We start from the raw sequence: 13,126 nt of genomic DNA, 5'->3' as shown, positions 1-13,126 counted from the left end.
AAGGCAAGCTTCCAGTGATTCCTCCTTTGCAGAGGGAGATGTGTAGTTGTAATCCTGGTCATATGCTGAGCAACAATGCTTTTGCTTTTCAAGCTTTGTGTTGAAGGCCCATGGCATCTTATTTTGAAGTGCTCCCTTATACTAAAAATGTTTTCTACGTCCTATATGTATTAGATTCACTGATATTTTTAGCATATTTAGAACAGACTGTGAGACCTCACTGACATAATTAGGGTATTATAATTGATTATAGTTATAAAAATGCTATCTTTTTAGGTAATTTTTGTAAGTAGTTTACAAGTTTGTCTTGCTGAACCATAGTAATGAGGTACTCAAAACCCATTAAAATAGTTGTGCCTGTTTATATATATGTCTTGATTAAGTTACCTGTTTCTAAAATTCTGTGTCTATCTATATAGACAAATTCTGGAAAATAATTTAAATAAATGTGTCTCGGAGAACAAAAATCAACAAGATATTCTGAGTCACCATCAAACACAGAAAGATAAAGAACTGAAAAGTTTAAAAAAGATAGAGTTACAACTGAAAGGGATTTGGGATTCCTTGGAAGGAGATAAGGCAAAGCATAAAAGACTCAAATCAGAGGTCTGTATGAATGCATTGATCATAAAGATTGTAAATTTTCTTGTAAGAAATATTTATATGAAATCTCTTGACAGTCCTACAAGGGAAAAGCAGGGAAGACCATTATTCATCTTCCTCATTTCCTCCTTGCTTTAGTGTTTCACCCATTCCTCTTTCAATAATGCATTACTCTTCTCTGTTTTACTTACTCTTCTGACTATGATAATTTTAAAAGGAAGTACTATTCTTCTTGTATATTCAAAGCATTTTATTTTTTCTCTGCTTCCAATTCTTTCTTAAAAAATTATTTTGTCTATAATTTTTTTTAATATTTTCTTTCTCTCATCACTGGTTCTTCCATTCTCTCTTTCCTATATATATTTTCTCCCATACTTGCTCCTTGTTCAGTCTAAATTCTGAGTCATAAAAAATTAATGTTGTTTAATCAGGTGAATTTTTTTTCACAGCACTTGATGTTTTCTACCTTGACACTGTCCTTCAAATTTTTCTTGGTCCTTCTAAGCAATTCAGGGCAGAAAAGACTATTACATAACTGTAAAGTTTTAAAAACCAGCTATACATATCAAAACTCATATACACTTAGCTTTGCTATTTAAACAACTCCAATTATTACTTGATAATATTTAATATCATTAAACAATATTTTTTTATCTCCCTTGAAATTCCTCCTGAATTCACGTGTGTATTACCTAGTAATACCAGCTCACCTGGGAGAAGGGAGGAAAGCTCTAGAACTACATAACAAAGTTTTGGATTGAATTTCCTTAAATAATGATTAAAGGCCTGACTCATATTCCAGACTTTGATCTTAAAGCTTAAAGAGTTTCTGTTCAGTATCAGCGAAGAGAATCTGGGAGTTGGTATTTTTGCATGTGTTCCCATTGAGGAAATGTTCCTGGATGGAGAACCACAATTGTGTTAAATCATGTAATGCTAAAATCAAATGCCATAACTCACCAGCAGCTGTGGTTAGAGTTCACAGTCTGGGGTGAGATCCAAACCCATCACAGCCCAATTCCTTCACCCTGTGGAAGGACAAGACCTTGTATGTGTGTTACAAATAGCATCATCATGAGGAATAAGGGAAAATGAATGCCATGAGAGACAGAAGTGGAATTCTGATCAGAATTTTACTCCAGCAGCTGCAGGATACTACTCTAATGCAAATAGCCACAGCAATAGAGTTGTTTTAGCCCATGCTCCCATGTTCCATGTTTTCTCTGATTCCTTTCCTGGCTCTGTTAGAAGAGCAAATGTGAAATCACTGCTCCTCTGCAATGAAATACAGTACTGCAGCAAGGAAGATCGAGTGGCCAACTTGGTTCTGCTTGGCTTTTGCTATATTGGGACAATTTTAATTTGTAACACTTGGGAGCACACCTAGCAAAAATTAAAAAGCATTATTTTAAGTAGATAAAATTTCTTTAACTACTTAAACCCCCCAGATTTACATTTATTCATTGTGATTCAAAGGGGAAAAAAAATCACAAGAATTAATTGTTTGTATAAATATGTGATTGCAGAAGCAGCAGTACATCAGTGTGGTTCCCCAAATTTTTTCTTTTGAATCATATGCTAAGTGCAGAATGACTGGTTTGTAGAATAAGGAAATTACAGGAACACTTCCTTCAAATGTGTTTTTCTCGTTACTAAGTTGTGAAAGGTCAGCTATTGCTAAACCCCAAAACTGTGTGTGAAAGAGAACTGCTGGTGCTGCTGTGTCCAGCCTGGAGTAGAGCTGCTGCTCCTCTCCATGTGGGCCTTTTCTTTGCTCAGGCCGACGCAAAGACAGCCAAAAGTGCCTGAGTTTAGCCCTGTCTTATGTGAACACAAGTGCTTAACAGATTAAAGATGTTTATGTGTTTATACAGCAGAAGTGGTAACTAATATGCTCTGCTAATTAGTGGTAACTAATATGCTTTTCTGCTCCACAGAAAAGTTATTTTTGATCCCAACACAAGACCAAAAGTCACTTTTTTTTGGACAGGCTTTACTGACATTTTAGTAAACCTAAGTCAGATCAAATCTCAGAGCTGGCAGCTGCAACTCAAGTAACTCCATTTTGACCTGTGCTGTGTCTCTTGTTTCCCTTTGCCATAATGCAAGTGAACAGAATTTAATTTTACAATACTATCACAGAAGTGAAAATAACAAGTGCAAAACATCTACCTATCAGTATGGATTTATAGTGAACTTAACATCTGGTTGAGATCTGATGAAGATATCACAGGGTTGTGTGTATTATCTTTGAATATCTTCCAGGTGTGTTGTTAAATGTAATTTTTCCCATCCATAAGAATTACAGATTTGAAATTAAAATCATTTGGGTTGGAAGGAACCTTTAAAGGTTATTTGTCCAAACCCCTGCAGCAGGCAGGGCCACCTTCCTCCAGATCAGATTAGTCAGACCTCAGTCCAGACTGGCTTTGAATGTTTCCAGAGATAGGGCATCAACTACCTCTCTGGGAAACCTGGGCCAGTGTTTCACTACTCTTGTTGAACAAAATTCTTCCTTATATCTAATCATCCCTCTTTTATTTTAAATTAACATCCCTTTTCCTATCAGAGTAGCTCCTGCTAAATTGTTTGTTCCCATCAATTACACAGAGGCAATATATACCATCATAGTTAGCCTGATGCATTTTTTTCTTGCTTTCTTATAACCATAAATAATTTTTAAGTGAAGTTAATTACAGTGAGGCTAGCACCGCTTTTTGCCTTACAAGTTATATCATGTAAGTAGCTGTAGTGAGATTGATCAGACATATTTTAATCAGAGGTAGTTTTTTAATGTATTCCTTCACCTACTTAGTGTTAAAATCTGATTGAATCAATGAATTTTCCCATAATGTATGTGAAAAAATAATACATAACTTTTTGTGTTATTAGATTTGACTTTCTATGGTCTAATAAAAATCCTACTGTAGTGATAAAAAGAAAAAAAAAGTGATATCCATTCTATGTAGATGTGAACTCTTTTTTCCCTTTAGTAAGCTCAGAATTTCACTCTGAAAATCCTCTGTGAATTTAGGTGATATTTTTATATATTCTCTCTGTGTTTATTTTTTTTTAAGAAAATTTAGTTGCTGAAAACCATAAACCTTCTAAATTAGTGAAGTTTAGTGCTCATAGTTCTTAAAAGAAAAAATTGAGAAACTTCAGTAAGTTGCTGAGGAACTCTACTCAATTAAGCATTTTTGTACTAGCAATTATAAGAAGAGAGAAAATTAATTTCTTAATTTGTGTAGCTACTTCTAACACAGTATCTGCAGTTTAAATTTTCCTCATTTTTTGTTTGTATCACTATGTGTTTGGTTTATTTTTGTAGGCAGAAATTAACTCAAAAAACAATGCAGTATTATTAGAAAGACGGCAAGAACTGCAGGAGGAGATTGAGTCGCTCAAGAGAGATTTAGCTGAACAGGTGCTGAATTCTGCTTTCTAATATTTTTCATTTTGACAGTTGGTTTTCTATCATGAGAATAAAGGGACTGTTTGAAGAAAAAAAATAATGGAGTTTCTAGCTGCAGCTTTCTGGTGAGAAAATGCAATAGTATTTCTTCAGCTTTAAAGACCACTTGTCTTCCATTTTAAAAACATTTTTGGTGTTACTGGCCATATACTAGAAGGTAGAAAGCAAATCTGCTTTCTAGTTTAAGTCTTTATAAATGTTGTTGATGACACTGCAGTTAGAAATATGTTGTTATACCTTTCCTTTGGATATGAAACCATGTCTTGTCGCAACAATAAAAATTCAGCATTTTTACATTAAGATTTTTCATCTTCACAGTTCTATCATTTGTGGACGCCTGTCTGTATGCAGCACAGCCATACAGAGTGTGGCAATGCAGATACCTGTGTTACAAGAGCATTAGTACTTGCCACTGCATAAATGACCTTATAAGAAGCAATCTATTTCAGACATACCTCCTTGGTACCTCCAAGGTCAAACCTCCTTGTCTTCTTACCCTTATATCCATTTTCTTTATGTGTTTTGTTTGAATTCATTACCATTATCAAGTGGGGACCTGCTTGTATTTGGATACATGTGCCTTCCAGTACCTACCTGGCATTCTTTGGGACATGTAACCTGTGTGCCACGGACAGGCATGCAGTCAGTGGAGCCTTGGGAGCTTCCATTCACCTCCTCCTGAACACCAGACACTGAGCTCACTTAAAGATTATACAGCTATAAATATCCATTCTGTCCAATGGACAATAGCTGAAAGATGTTAGACTGAGGAACAGAAATGCTCCTAGGTGATAATATGTTCTGAAATGTTATTATAGGGATTGTGCATGGTATTTTAAAGCAATAATTAATTATGATTTTAAATCTATGTAGTCTGTATATTTGTTTACGTTGCAGATAAACCCAAAGTATTTCCGACTTTGGGTTTGCCAACACTGATACATTGTTGCATTAGGATTTAAATTTAATCTTCTCTAGGAAATGATATCAGATATTGATGCCCGCATGTTAGAAGAATGCACTGCTGCAGAACAATTGCTTTTCAAAGAGCAGGAAAAATGCAGAAATGAGTTATCCACACTAACACATCTGACTTTGCTCAGAGCTGATGAGAAGCAACTGAAATGCAGGGATGTTCAGAAAGCCAAGGTAAAAAATTATATATTTGGAAGACTGTTCAAAAGTACCAGCTGGTGTAGGGAGAAATTAAATTGCTAGTGAGGGGAGCCCTGTGGACTCATTTCCCACCCTAGCTTTGAAGTTCCACCAGAACACTGGAAACTCACAATACTGTGGTTTGCAATTTGTGGTGCAGTGCAGTATGTTAAAACATGACTCCATAATTGAAACAAGGTATTTGAAAGGACATTTAGAGAGTGCCCTAAGGAGGGAAACAAAGATGGTGAAGGGCTTTGAGGGGAAGCTGGGTGAGGAGCAGCTGAGGTCACTTGTTCTGTTCAGCCTGGAGGAGACTGAGGGGAGACCTCACTGCAGTTACAACTTCCTCATGAGGGGAAGAGGAGGGGCAGACACGGATCTCTTCTCTGTGGTGACCAGTGACAGGACCTGAGGGAGTGGCCTGAAGTTGTGTCAGGGGAGGTTTAGGTTCAGTATTAGGAAAAGGTTCTTCCCTCAGAGGGTGGTTGGGCTCTGAACAGGCTCCCCAGGGCAATGGTCACAGCACCAGCCTGACAGAGTTCAAGAAGGGTTTGGACGATGCTGTCAGGCACATGGGGCGACTCCTGGGAATGGTGCTCTGCAGGGCTGGGAGTTGGGCTTCATGATCCTGGTGGGTTCCTTCCAATTCAGCACATTCTGTGATTCTGAGATTCTGGATTTTCTTTCAAGCCCATGGGATAAAATCAACAATTTGAAAGAAAGAGGCAGAATAGCAGACAACCTGAGATTCCCAGGAGTAAACCTGTGTGGTTTATTTTACAAATACATGAACATTAGCAGATAAACTGAACTACTACTCATTCCAAAGTGAGGCAGAAGTTTCTATTTTCCTGTTAAATTTCAAAGCATAAATAATGATATTGATTTAGAGAAAGAGGGAAAGAAATTTTTTCCAACGACAAGTCATTTTTCTGGCATGACATGTGCTGTGATGTCATACAGATTTTGCTAAATACCAAATTGCTATATGGAAACAAGGTATTGATGTTTCCAAAATGTATATCTTGTAATCAGATAAATTAGATAAGCTACCTTTCCACCATCCTGGGAAACTCTGTTAGTAAAAATAAACAAACATATCAGGCTTTGTGCCTTCAATAGAATCAGTCCATAAACAAATAAAACAAATAAATAAAATAATACAAATTCAGGAACACACAGACAAGCCCAAGGTTGCAACCCATCATCCACCAGCTTTCCCCAGTACCAATCTCCTCCTCCTGATACCAGTGGGAGGGGAGAAAAGGCCTTTCAATTTAAGACTGATGGCCCAGGCTATTGAGGACTGAACACAACTGGAATCAAAAGATTCAGAAACTTAATAGAATGCAATTCTGCTCAACCATCAGTGACTGCTTAAAAGTCAGAATTGAGTAAGAAAGAAATTTTATTTGCAAAGATACAATTTCAGTGGTTCATATGCTAAATATTTATATAGTGATGGACTTGACAGGATGATCAGTAGAAAAAGTGGAACTCCAGATAGAGGGAAAAAAGCATTTAGGATGCAGCATCAAATTATCTACATTACTAATAATAATTGTAAGCTTAATATAAATGGAAAAACTGTGCTTTTTTTATGGTGGTGTAATAAAAACATTCCATTATAATAAGAAAAAATTCTTATAATAATGTCCTCTCACTGTCTTCTTCTCATCTAAGAGTTGTTCTGCATAATTTCACTGAAGATATTTCTCTAGTTTATCTAAAGTGCTTACTGAATTTTATTTAAATTTCAGATTCAACTCCAAAGTCTCATTAAAGAACTAAAAAGAATGGATCGTGAACTAATCATCTGTAAAAAGATGAAAAAAGAAAATGACAAAGAGTAAGAAAATAATAACAATACATTATTTCAAAGAAGTCTTCTAAAGCAAATTTTATCCAAGTAATGCATGCATAAAATGCTAATAAGCATTTCTTTCGCACATCTCATTTCTTCAGACTCCATGGATTTACTAGGATGTATGATCTTATGCAAATTGAAAAGGATAAATGTATAGATTTGATGCGTATTGCTCAGTGGAAAGCAAAAGAAGCTGAAAATCGGGTTAAATTGCTAGAAAATAATATAGAAAATTTAAGAGATGCTCTTATGACCAGAGAAAGGTGAGTTTAAAGTACACTGTAGTTCACAATTATAGAAATTTAAGACTGGAAAAAATCTTAGGAGGGAATCTATTCCATCTTCAATTATGCCCATATCATCCTTGATAGTTATTATCCTGACTTTTTCAAGCTGATTAAAACAAAGGCATTTAGAAACACCCCTCCACAATCTGTTCCAATTTCTTATCCCACTAACGCTCCACAACTAGCTTGGGCATCACTGCTTGGGCATCACTGCTGGTCAGAAAGTGGTTTTGAAGTTTGTTTGGCTGCTCTCTCATTTCTCATTTTTATGTGATCTTGTCACTAACCTCCCACTATGTTTTGGTTTCTTTTTTCATCTGTCAGATGGGCAGATGAAATAATAATGGGCAATCTAGTAATTTTCTTTCTTGTGTTAATGTTGTGACATACTGTCTTATAAACAATAGATTTGGAGAACTTTGAGTTGCAACCACAAAATAATTTAAATATTGTTATTCAAATAGAATGGCAGGATTTCTACACATTAGGGCTTTTCATCACAGTTTATGTCTATGCTCTTAAACTTTATTTTTTATGACTACTTGTACTGCCTAGTACAGAATAAAAAAGCTGTAGTATGTGCAATGCTCCCTGTATAGTATTTTTCTTGTGCCATGATTCCAGTTCTTTTCATGCTGGAAAGAACTTGCAAAAAAAAAACTGCTCTCAGAATGTCTTTCTTTTCTTGTAAAGGTTCTGTGAGGCAGAGACATGGAGTAGCCCTTGTGTGCTTGGGAAATACATTTAAGCTCTGCTTTTAATTGCTGAAATTGGTTTCAAATTGAAAGAACTAAAAATATTCCCACATTTCTGTTATGTTAAAGAAAATTGCAGGAGAACTATCTGAAGATTAAAAAGAATGAGAGAATGAAAGAGTTGATCCAAAAGGATTATGCCAAAGTTGAACAAGAGATGCTGGAGAACAAAGAAAAGGAAAAGTACTTGAATGTTGACAGCCTTACCACTGCAGCCACACACATTGGATTGGAAATTTCACAGCTACGCAAAAATTATGAAAGGGCTGTTGAGCAACGAAATGAGAGGTACATTTGTAAATTGATCTAAGGTAGTGTTTAATTTTGACATTCATGAAGCAACAATATTTTTTAGCTTATGAGCACTCCTCATTAGGATTGCTAAAGGTCTGTAGCACTGCAATGTTTTGCTGCCCAGTCCCCCTCACTGCACTGCCAGTGCTGCTTTGCATTATGTAGATGTTCCTCACTCACTGGTGATCATGGTCATGCTTCAGAACTATTATTCAAAAAATATGGCATCTTGGCTACTGAATGCCTTGAGAGCTTGTGGCCACCTGCTCTGTTTGTGCATTGTGCACAGTTAAGGCATCTGCAAAAATGCAGATTATCTAGATCTCTCTGATCTTAATGCAGTTTTAAATGCTGTGGAAGGCCAGAAAACCTTAAAAATTATGTGACAGACAAGAGTCACCTTTCTAGGAGTTTGTTTTCTGATTTTCGCATTGCAATTATTTTGTTACTTATTTAAAATGCTGTCATTAGATTAAAGTGATAATTGAGAAAGCTTCTTACATTGTCACAGATTATCACTGTCTTTTAAGATAACTTTTTTATGTTCTTGAATGGAATATACTGAATATGACTTTTTTTTAATTATCTTTAATTTTTGGCTTTATTTCAGTGGTCTTTTGCTCAGAGAACGAGAAGAAGAACTAAGGGTTTTGTATGAAAAAATAAACAGGCAAGAGGTGCTGCGTAGGAATGGAGATACTAAGATGCAAGTTATGGATGAAAAGATCAGTTTTCTGAAGCTGAAGTTAGTTGAGAAAAAAAGAGAGGTTAAATTGTGTTTTAAAGAGCTCACTGTGAAGAATGCCCTGGATGCACATCTGGTGAACCTTCGGCTACAGGTTGGTGTTAAAGAAAACCTTTTCTACTATTGTTCTGTAAATTTTAAAATTTAAGGTGATTTCATAGGAAAAAAATATCTGGATGTACAAGGTTAATTAAAACAGCAAGTTTAGTAATACACCTGTCTAGCAAAACACTGATACATGTTTTTAACTTCACATATGTGAGTTTCTATGCTTATGTGTAACTGGCTCATGGTCTTTGTTTCACACATGCCAAATGTTTCCTGAGTATGGAATTCCAGCTAACCCACCCCACAGCCTGAAATGTCAGTATGACTAAGCTGGAGAATGGGAGTCATAGGGGAAAAATGAGACTGTAGATAAAATTTGTTAAAACTGTATTGATGGAGTAGGTGGGGGGGTGGGAGATACACTTAGACATCAAATTTCTAAAATAATAACTCAATTCACACTTGACCCTGAGCCTACTCTGGAAACTCTGCTGCCTACAATGATATAATCCACATATACTTTCTTTTGCACAAAAACAGTGTAAGTTTTAGTCCTAGTTACAAAATAGCATAAAACAGCTAACAAACTGCAGTGCTTGGGACATTCTTTCCTTGCTTACTGAAATGGCTCATTTACTTTTGACCTTATCTCCAGATGGTAATTTTTCCCATACATACTCTGTTAATGCCTGCACAAAATCCTAAATTGGGCTGTGCCATTGCCTTTCAAACTCGCATCAGTGGGAGCTGTGGCTCACTGTTTAATAGTGTTTGCACTATTCTCTTCTGGCCTTTTGAAGAAATTGTATGCTCTGCTACAAGAACAAAACATAGTACATGTTTTAATGCCTCATGCAAATCATGCCCCAAAGACCTTTGCAGGGCCATCACAGATTTAAATGATGAACCAAAGCAGTATTAAAAAAAAAAAGAAGAAGAAGACTAAATGAAAAAACCTTAAAAGACCCCAAAGTTTTCAGGTAAAATTTAAAATAAGACTGAGAGTCACTGAGTCAAATACTAGTAGTAGCAAAATGCAGATGATCTCCGTGAACTGACAGAATCAATCATGAAACTTGGCTTTTTCTGTTCTGCATTCCTGCAACTTTCTCCTTTATGATGATAGTTCATGTGAAAGCTCAAATCACTGTTAAAGAGAGGCTATTGTTGGAGGTGTTTTAAATATTTTTGCAATGTTGACAGAAAATTAAAAAGTAGGAAAACAGAGTGGTCTGATTTTATGCATGCAGTAGTCTTAATAAATATTCCCAAGTGAGGAATTTTCCAGTGAAGAATGGCAAATAATTGGTTATCAACCTTTAAAATTTAACTAGATACTGTGATTACTGACTATTACATGGCCCAAACTGGCTGTTAACTTGTTTATCTCCTTATGCTCCACCATTCATCATTAATGTTCTTACTCCCACTGCCAATAGGAATTAAGCCCAATGAGAAGCAGTTTCAAATTGTTTGGCTTTATCTCCATGATGTAAACAAAAACCATGAGCCCAAATCTGAATTTTGGTGTTGATTGCCAAATTCACACTGCTGGTTCTTGTACTGATTACAGATTTGACCCCATGTTGAAATCTGACTCAGCTCCTGCTCAGTTACCACGGTCACAGACTGTCTGGATTCGGCAGGCTCAATCCTGTACCTGTGCCTCTTTTGTCCTCCCCTTTTCCTACCTTCCCTGCCTCCTTCTGTCTTCAGCAATACCAGACCTCTTTGAAGCAAGTGCTAGTAACATGGACTAGGTATTTTCATTATTATCAATTAAAAAAATTTAAATCAGAAATATTTACAGACTGCAAAAACTGACCCATAATCTCAGCAGCTGTAGTGCCCATTGGGAAGAGGAAAAGCCCAGATCAGGGCTGTGTGCCAGTTCAGCAAGAACAAACACTTCACCTGGGTCTCCTACATTCCACATGAGCTGCTTAATCATCAAAGTGATGCATGTTCCACTCGTATGCTTTTCATCAGAAGCTTCCTATTTCCACAAAACATTGGTGAATAGTTAAGCTAAAAAAATACCATCATCTGAAGCAAGAGCAGACCTCTTCAAAGCAAGTGCAAGTAACATGGACTGGGTAGGCTTGTTAACATCAAGGTAAAGATTTAAAAATAGAAATATTTACAGGCACTTCTTTACACAAAAAGTACCTGGTGAGGCTGTAAGGTGGTTTTCTCTAGGCATAAAACCATGTAACTTTTAATTGGGACTGCACATCAAGGGACTGCTCCTGCTGACTGAAGTGACCCATAAAAACTAATCTGCCTTCATGCATCAATGAGAAATACTTAGCATTAATCATTAATTAGTCCAACACGTAGACCTGCTGAGCTGTCATGGTGCTGTAGATGGGACTTTCATGCCTTAGAGCTCAGGCAATATACAAGGACTGTCAGTTTATTTGAGGCATTTGACAACAACATTTGTCCAGGTTTTAAATCTTCAGACTATATCGCCACATCATAGAATAAAGGGACTAGTAGAGAGAAGAAGAATTTATCTAGGCAATCTGCTCCCACAGCAGCATTGGATTGCCTGAGAGGGCTAAGCTGTGGTTTCAGGCCACCACTGAGAAACAGGTTTCCCCAAGCAAGCTATCCCAGTCTTCCCTTAACAGGGGAAAAATTTTTTTGAGCTTTAGCCTGTATCTTTCTTGCTGTGGTGTAAGAATATTGGTTTGTATTCTGTCTTCCAGGGAATTACAAATGGACCATTCTTTTCCTTTCTGCAACATTTCATGCTACTGGAAGGATGTTAATCATGTTCCTCTCCCATTCTTTTGCTAGGCTACACAAGCTTGTTTCTTTCAATCAGCTCTTAGAGATTTTTCTTAGATCATTCTTTTTCTGCATTTCTTTTATTTTTTGCAATATAGTCTTTATTTTTATTGAGGGGCAGTTCCTGGTACCTGTGGCTGATAGTGAAAGGATTCATTCAGGCATCTTGCAGGTTACTTTCCTGCTTATGCATCCAGGTATGGTGGCACCTTTCTTGACACATGACATGGTGATCCATCTTCATGTTAATGTGTGTAACAACCAGACCCTTTTGTAAAGAAAGGGCATCCAACCAGCTGATTTGACTCTGTGCTTGTACAGGCAATTTTTCCTGCCTACATATAACTACCTACATTTTTTATTTACTATTATCTTTTTGGTTCAGACCTTTCTTTTTTCCAGAGAAAGGTAATTTTGCATTTGAATCTTTTCCAAAAAATATTTGCAGTCTCTCTGAGCTTAACCTCATTCTACTGATGAGGTATTTAGTGTATATTTTAATCAAGAACCCATTTATGTTGCTCGTTTATGAGAATATCATATGAAATACTGAAGCTATATAAAGATCAAAATGCATTATACCTACTATTTGTCACCCACAGAGCTATGGTATTATCATAGTAGACATTTATCTGGTTTGGCATGACTCAACACACATATGTTGGCTGTTATCCCTGTCATTTTTATCTTCTTGATGCCAACAAAGAAAACTTAATTATGTGTTCCAGATTTATTCCTCAGAAAGAGAAGTTATCATGGTTCCAAAGCTCCATCTGCACCCCCTCCATTTTTTAAAATAGGTCTTGTATGTGCCCTTTTTTAGAGCTGTACATACCTCACCTACCTTCTCTGAGATTTCAAAAAAAAGAATCTGATGTCCACTTTTTCAGACCAGTTGCTTTATCTAGGTGTGTTTCCTCCTTCAACAATTCCTCCTGACTGATTACAGTGCAATGTAGAAAAGCCTCTCTTATACAGTCTTTTCCTATCCCTTGTGTCGAACCCACTCTAAGAAAGAGAGAAAGGATTTTTTAAAATTTTAAGACTTAGACTCTCTTATGACTCAGATAGTCTTTTCCAAGGAAAACACAACAAATT

At 36.4% G+C, this 13,126-nt stretch overlaps 1 protein-coding gene across 1 annotated transcript in view; it reads left to right on the top strand.

The window, feature by feature from the left end:
• CCDC146 (coiled-coil domain containing 146) overlaps nucleotides 1–13,126 on the top strand; it is a 63,261-nt gene that overhangs the window by 43,807 nt on the left and 6,328 nt on the right. Inside the window, exons 10-16 of the mRNA XM_038153089.1 lie at nucleotides 420–606; nucleotides 3,935–4,030; nucleotides 5,057–5,227; nucleotides 6,997–7,085; nucleotides 7,202–7,366; nucleotides 8,215–8,433; nucleotides 9,050–9,278. Of these exons, the coding sequence (XP_038009017.1) occupies nucleotides 420–606; nucleotides 3,935–4,030; nucleotides 5,057–5,227; nucleotides 6,997–7,085; nucleotides 7,202–7,366; nucleotides 8,215–8,433; nucleotides 9,050–9,278 (1,156 nt within the window). The remainder of the gene's footprint in view (nucleotides 1–419; nucleotides 607–3,934; nucleotides 4,031–5,056; nucleotides 5,228–6,996; nucleotides 7,086–7,201; nucleotides 7,367–8,214; nucleotides 8,434–9,049; nucleotides 9,279–13,126) is intronic.

This window comes from Motacilla alba, chromosome 1A (genome assembly GCF_015832195.1).
Source record: "Motacilla alba alba isolate MOTALB_02 chromosome 1A, Motacilla_alba_V1.0_pri, whole genome shotgun sequence".
Classification (NCBI taxonomy): domain Eukaryota; kingdom Metazoa; phylum Chordata; class Aves; order Passeriformes; family Motacillidae; genus Motacilla; species Motacilla alba.
The sequence above is the reverse complement of the archived record's forward strand: the minus strand, read 5'-3'. Positions and strand labels throughout refer to the sequence as shown.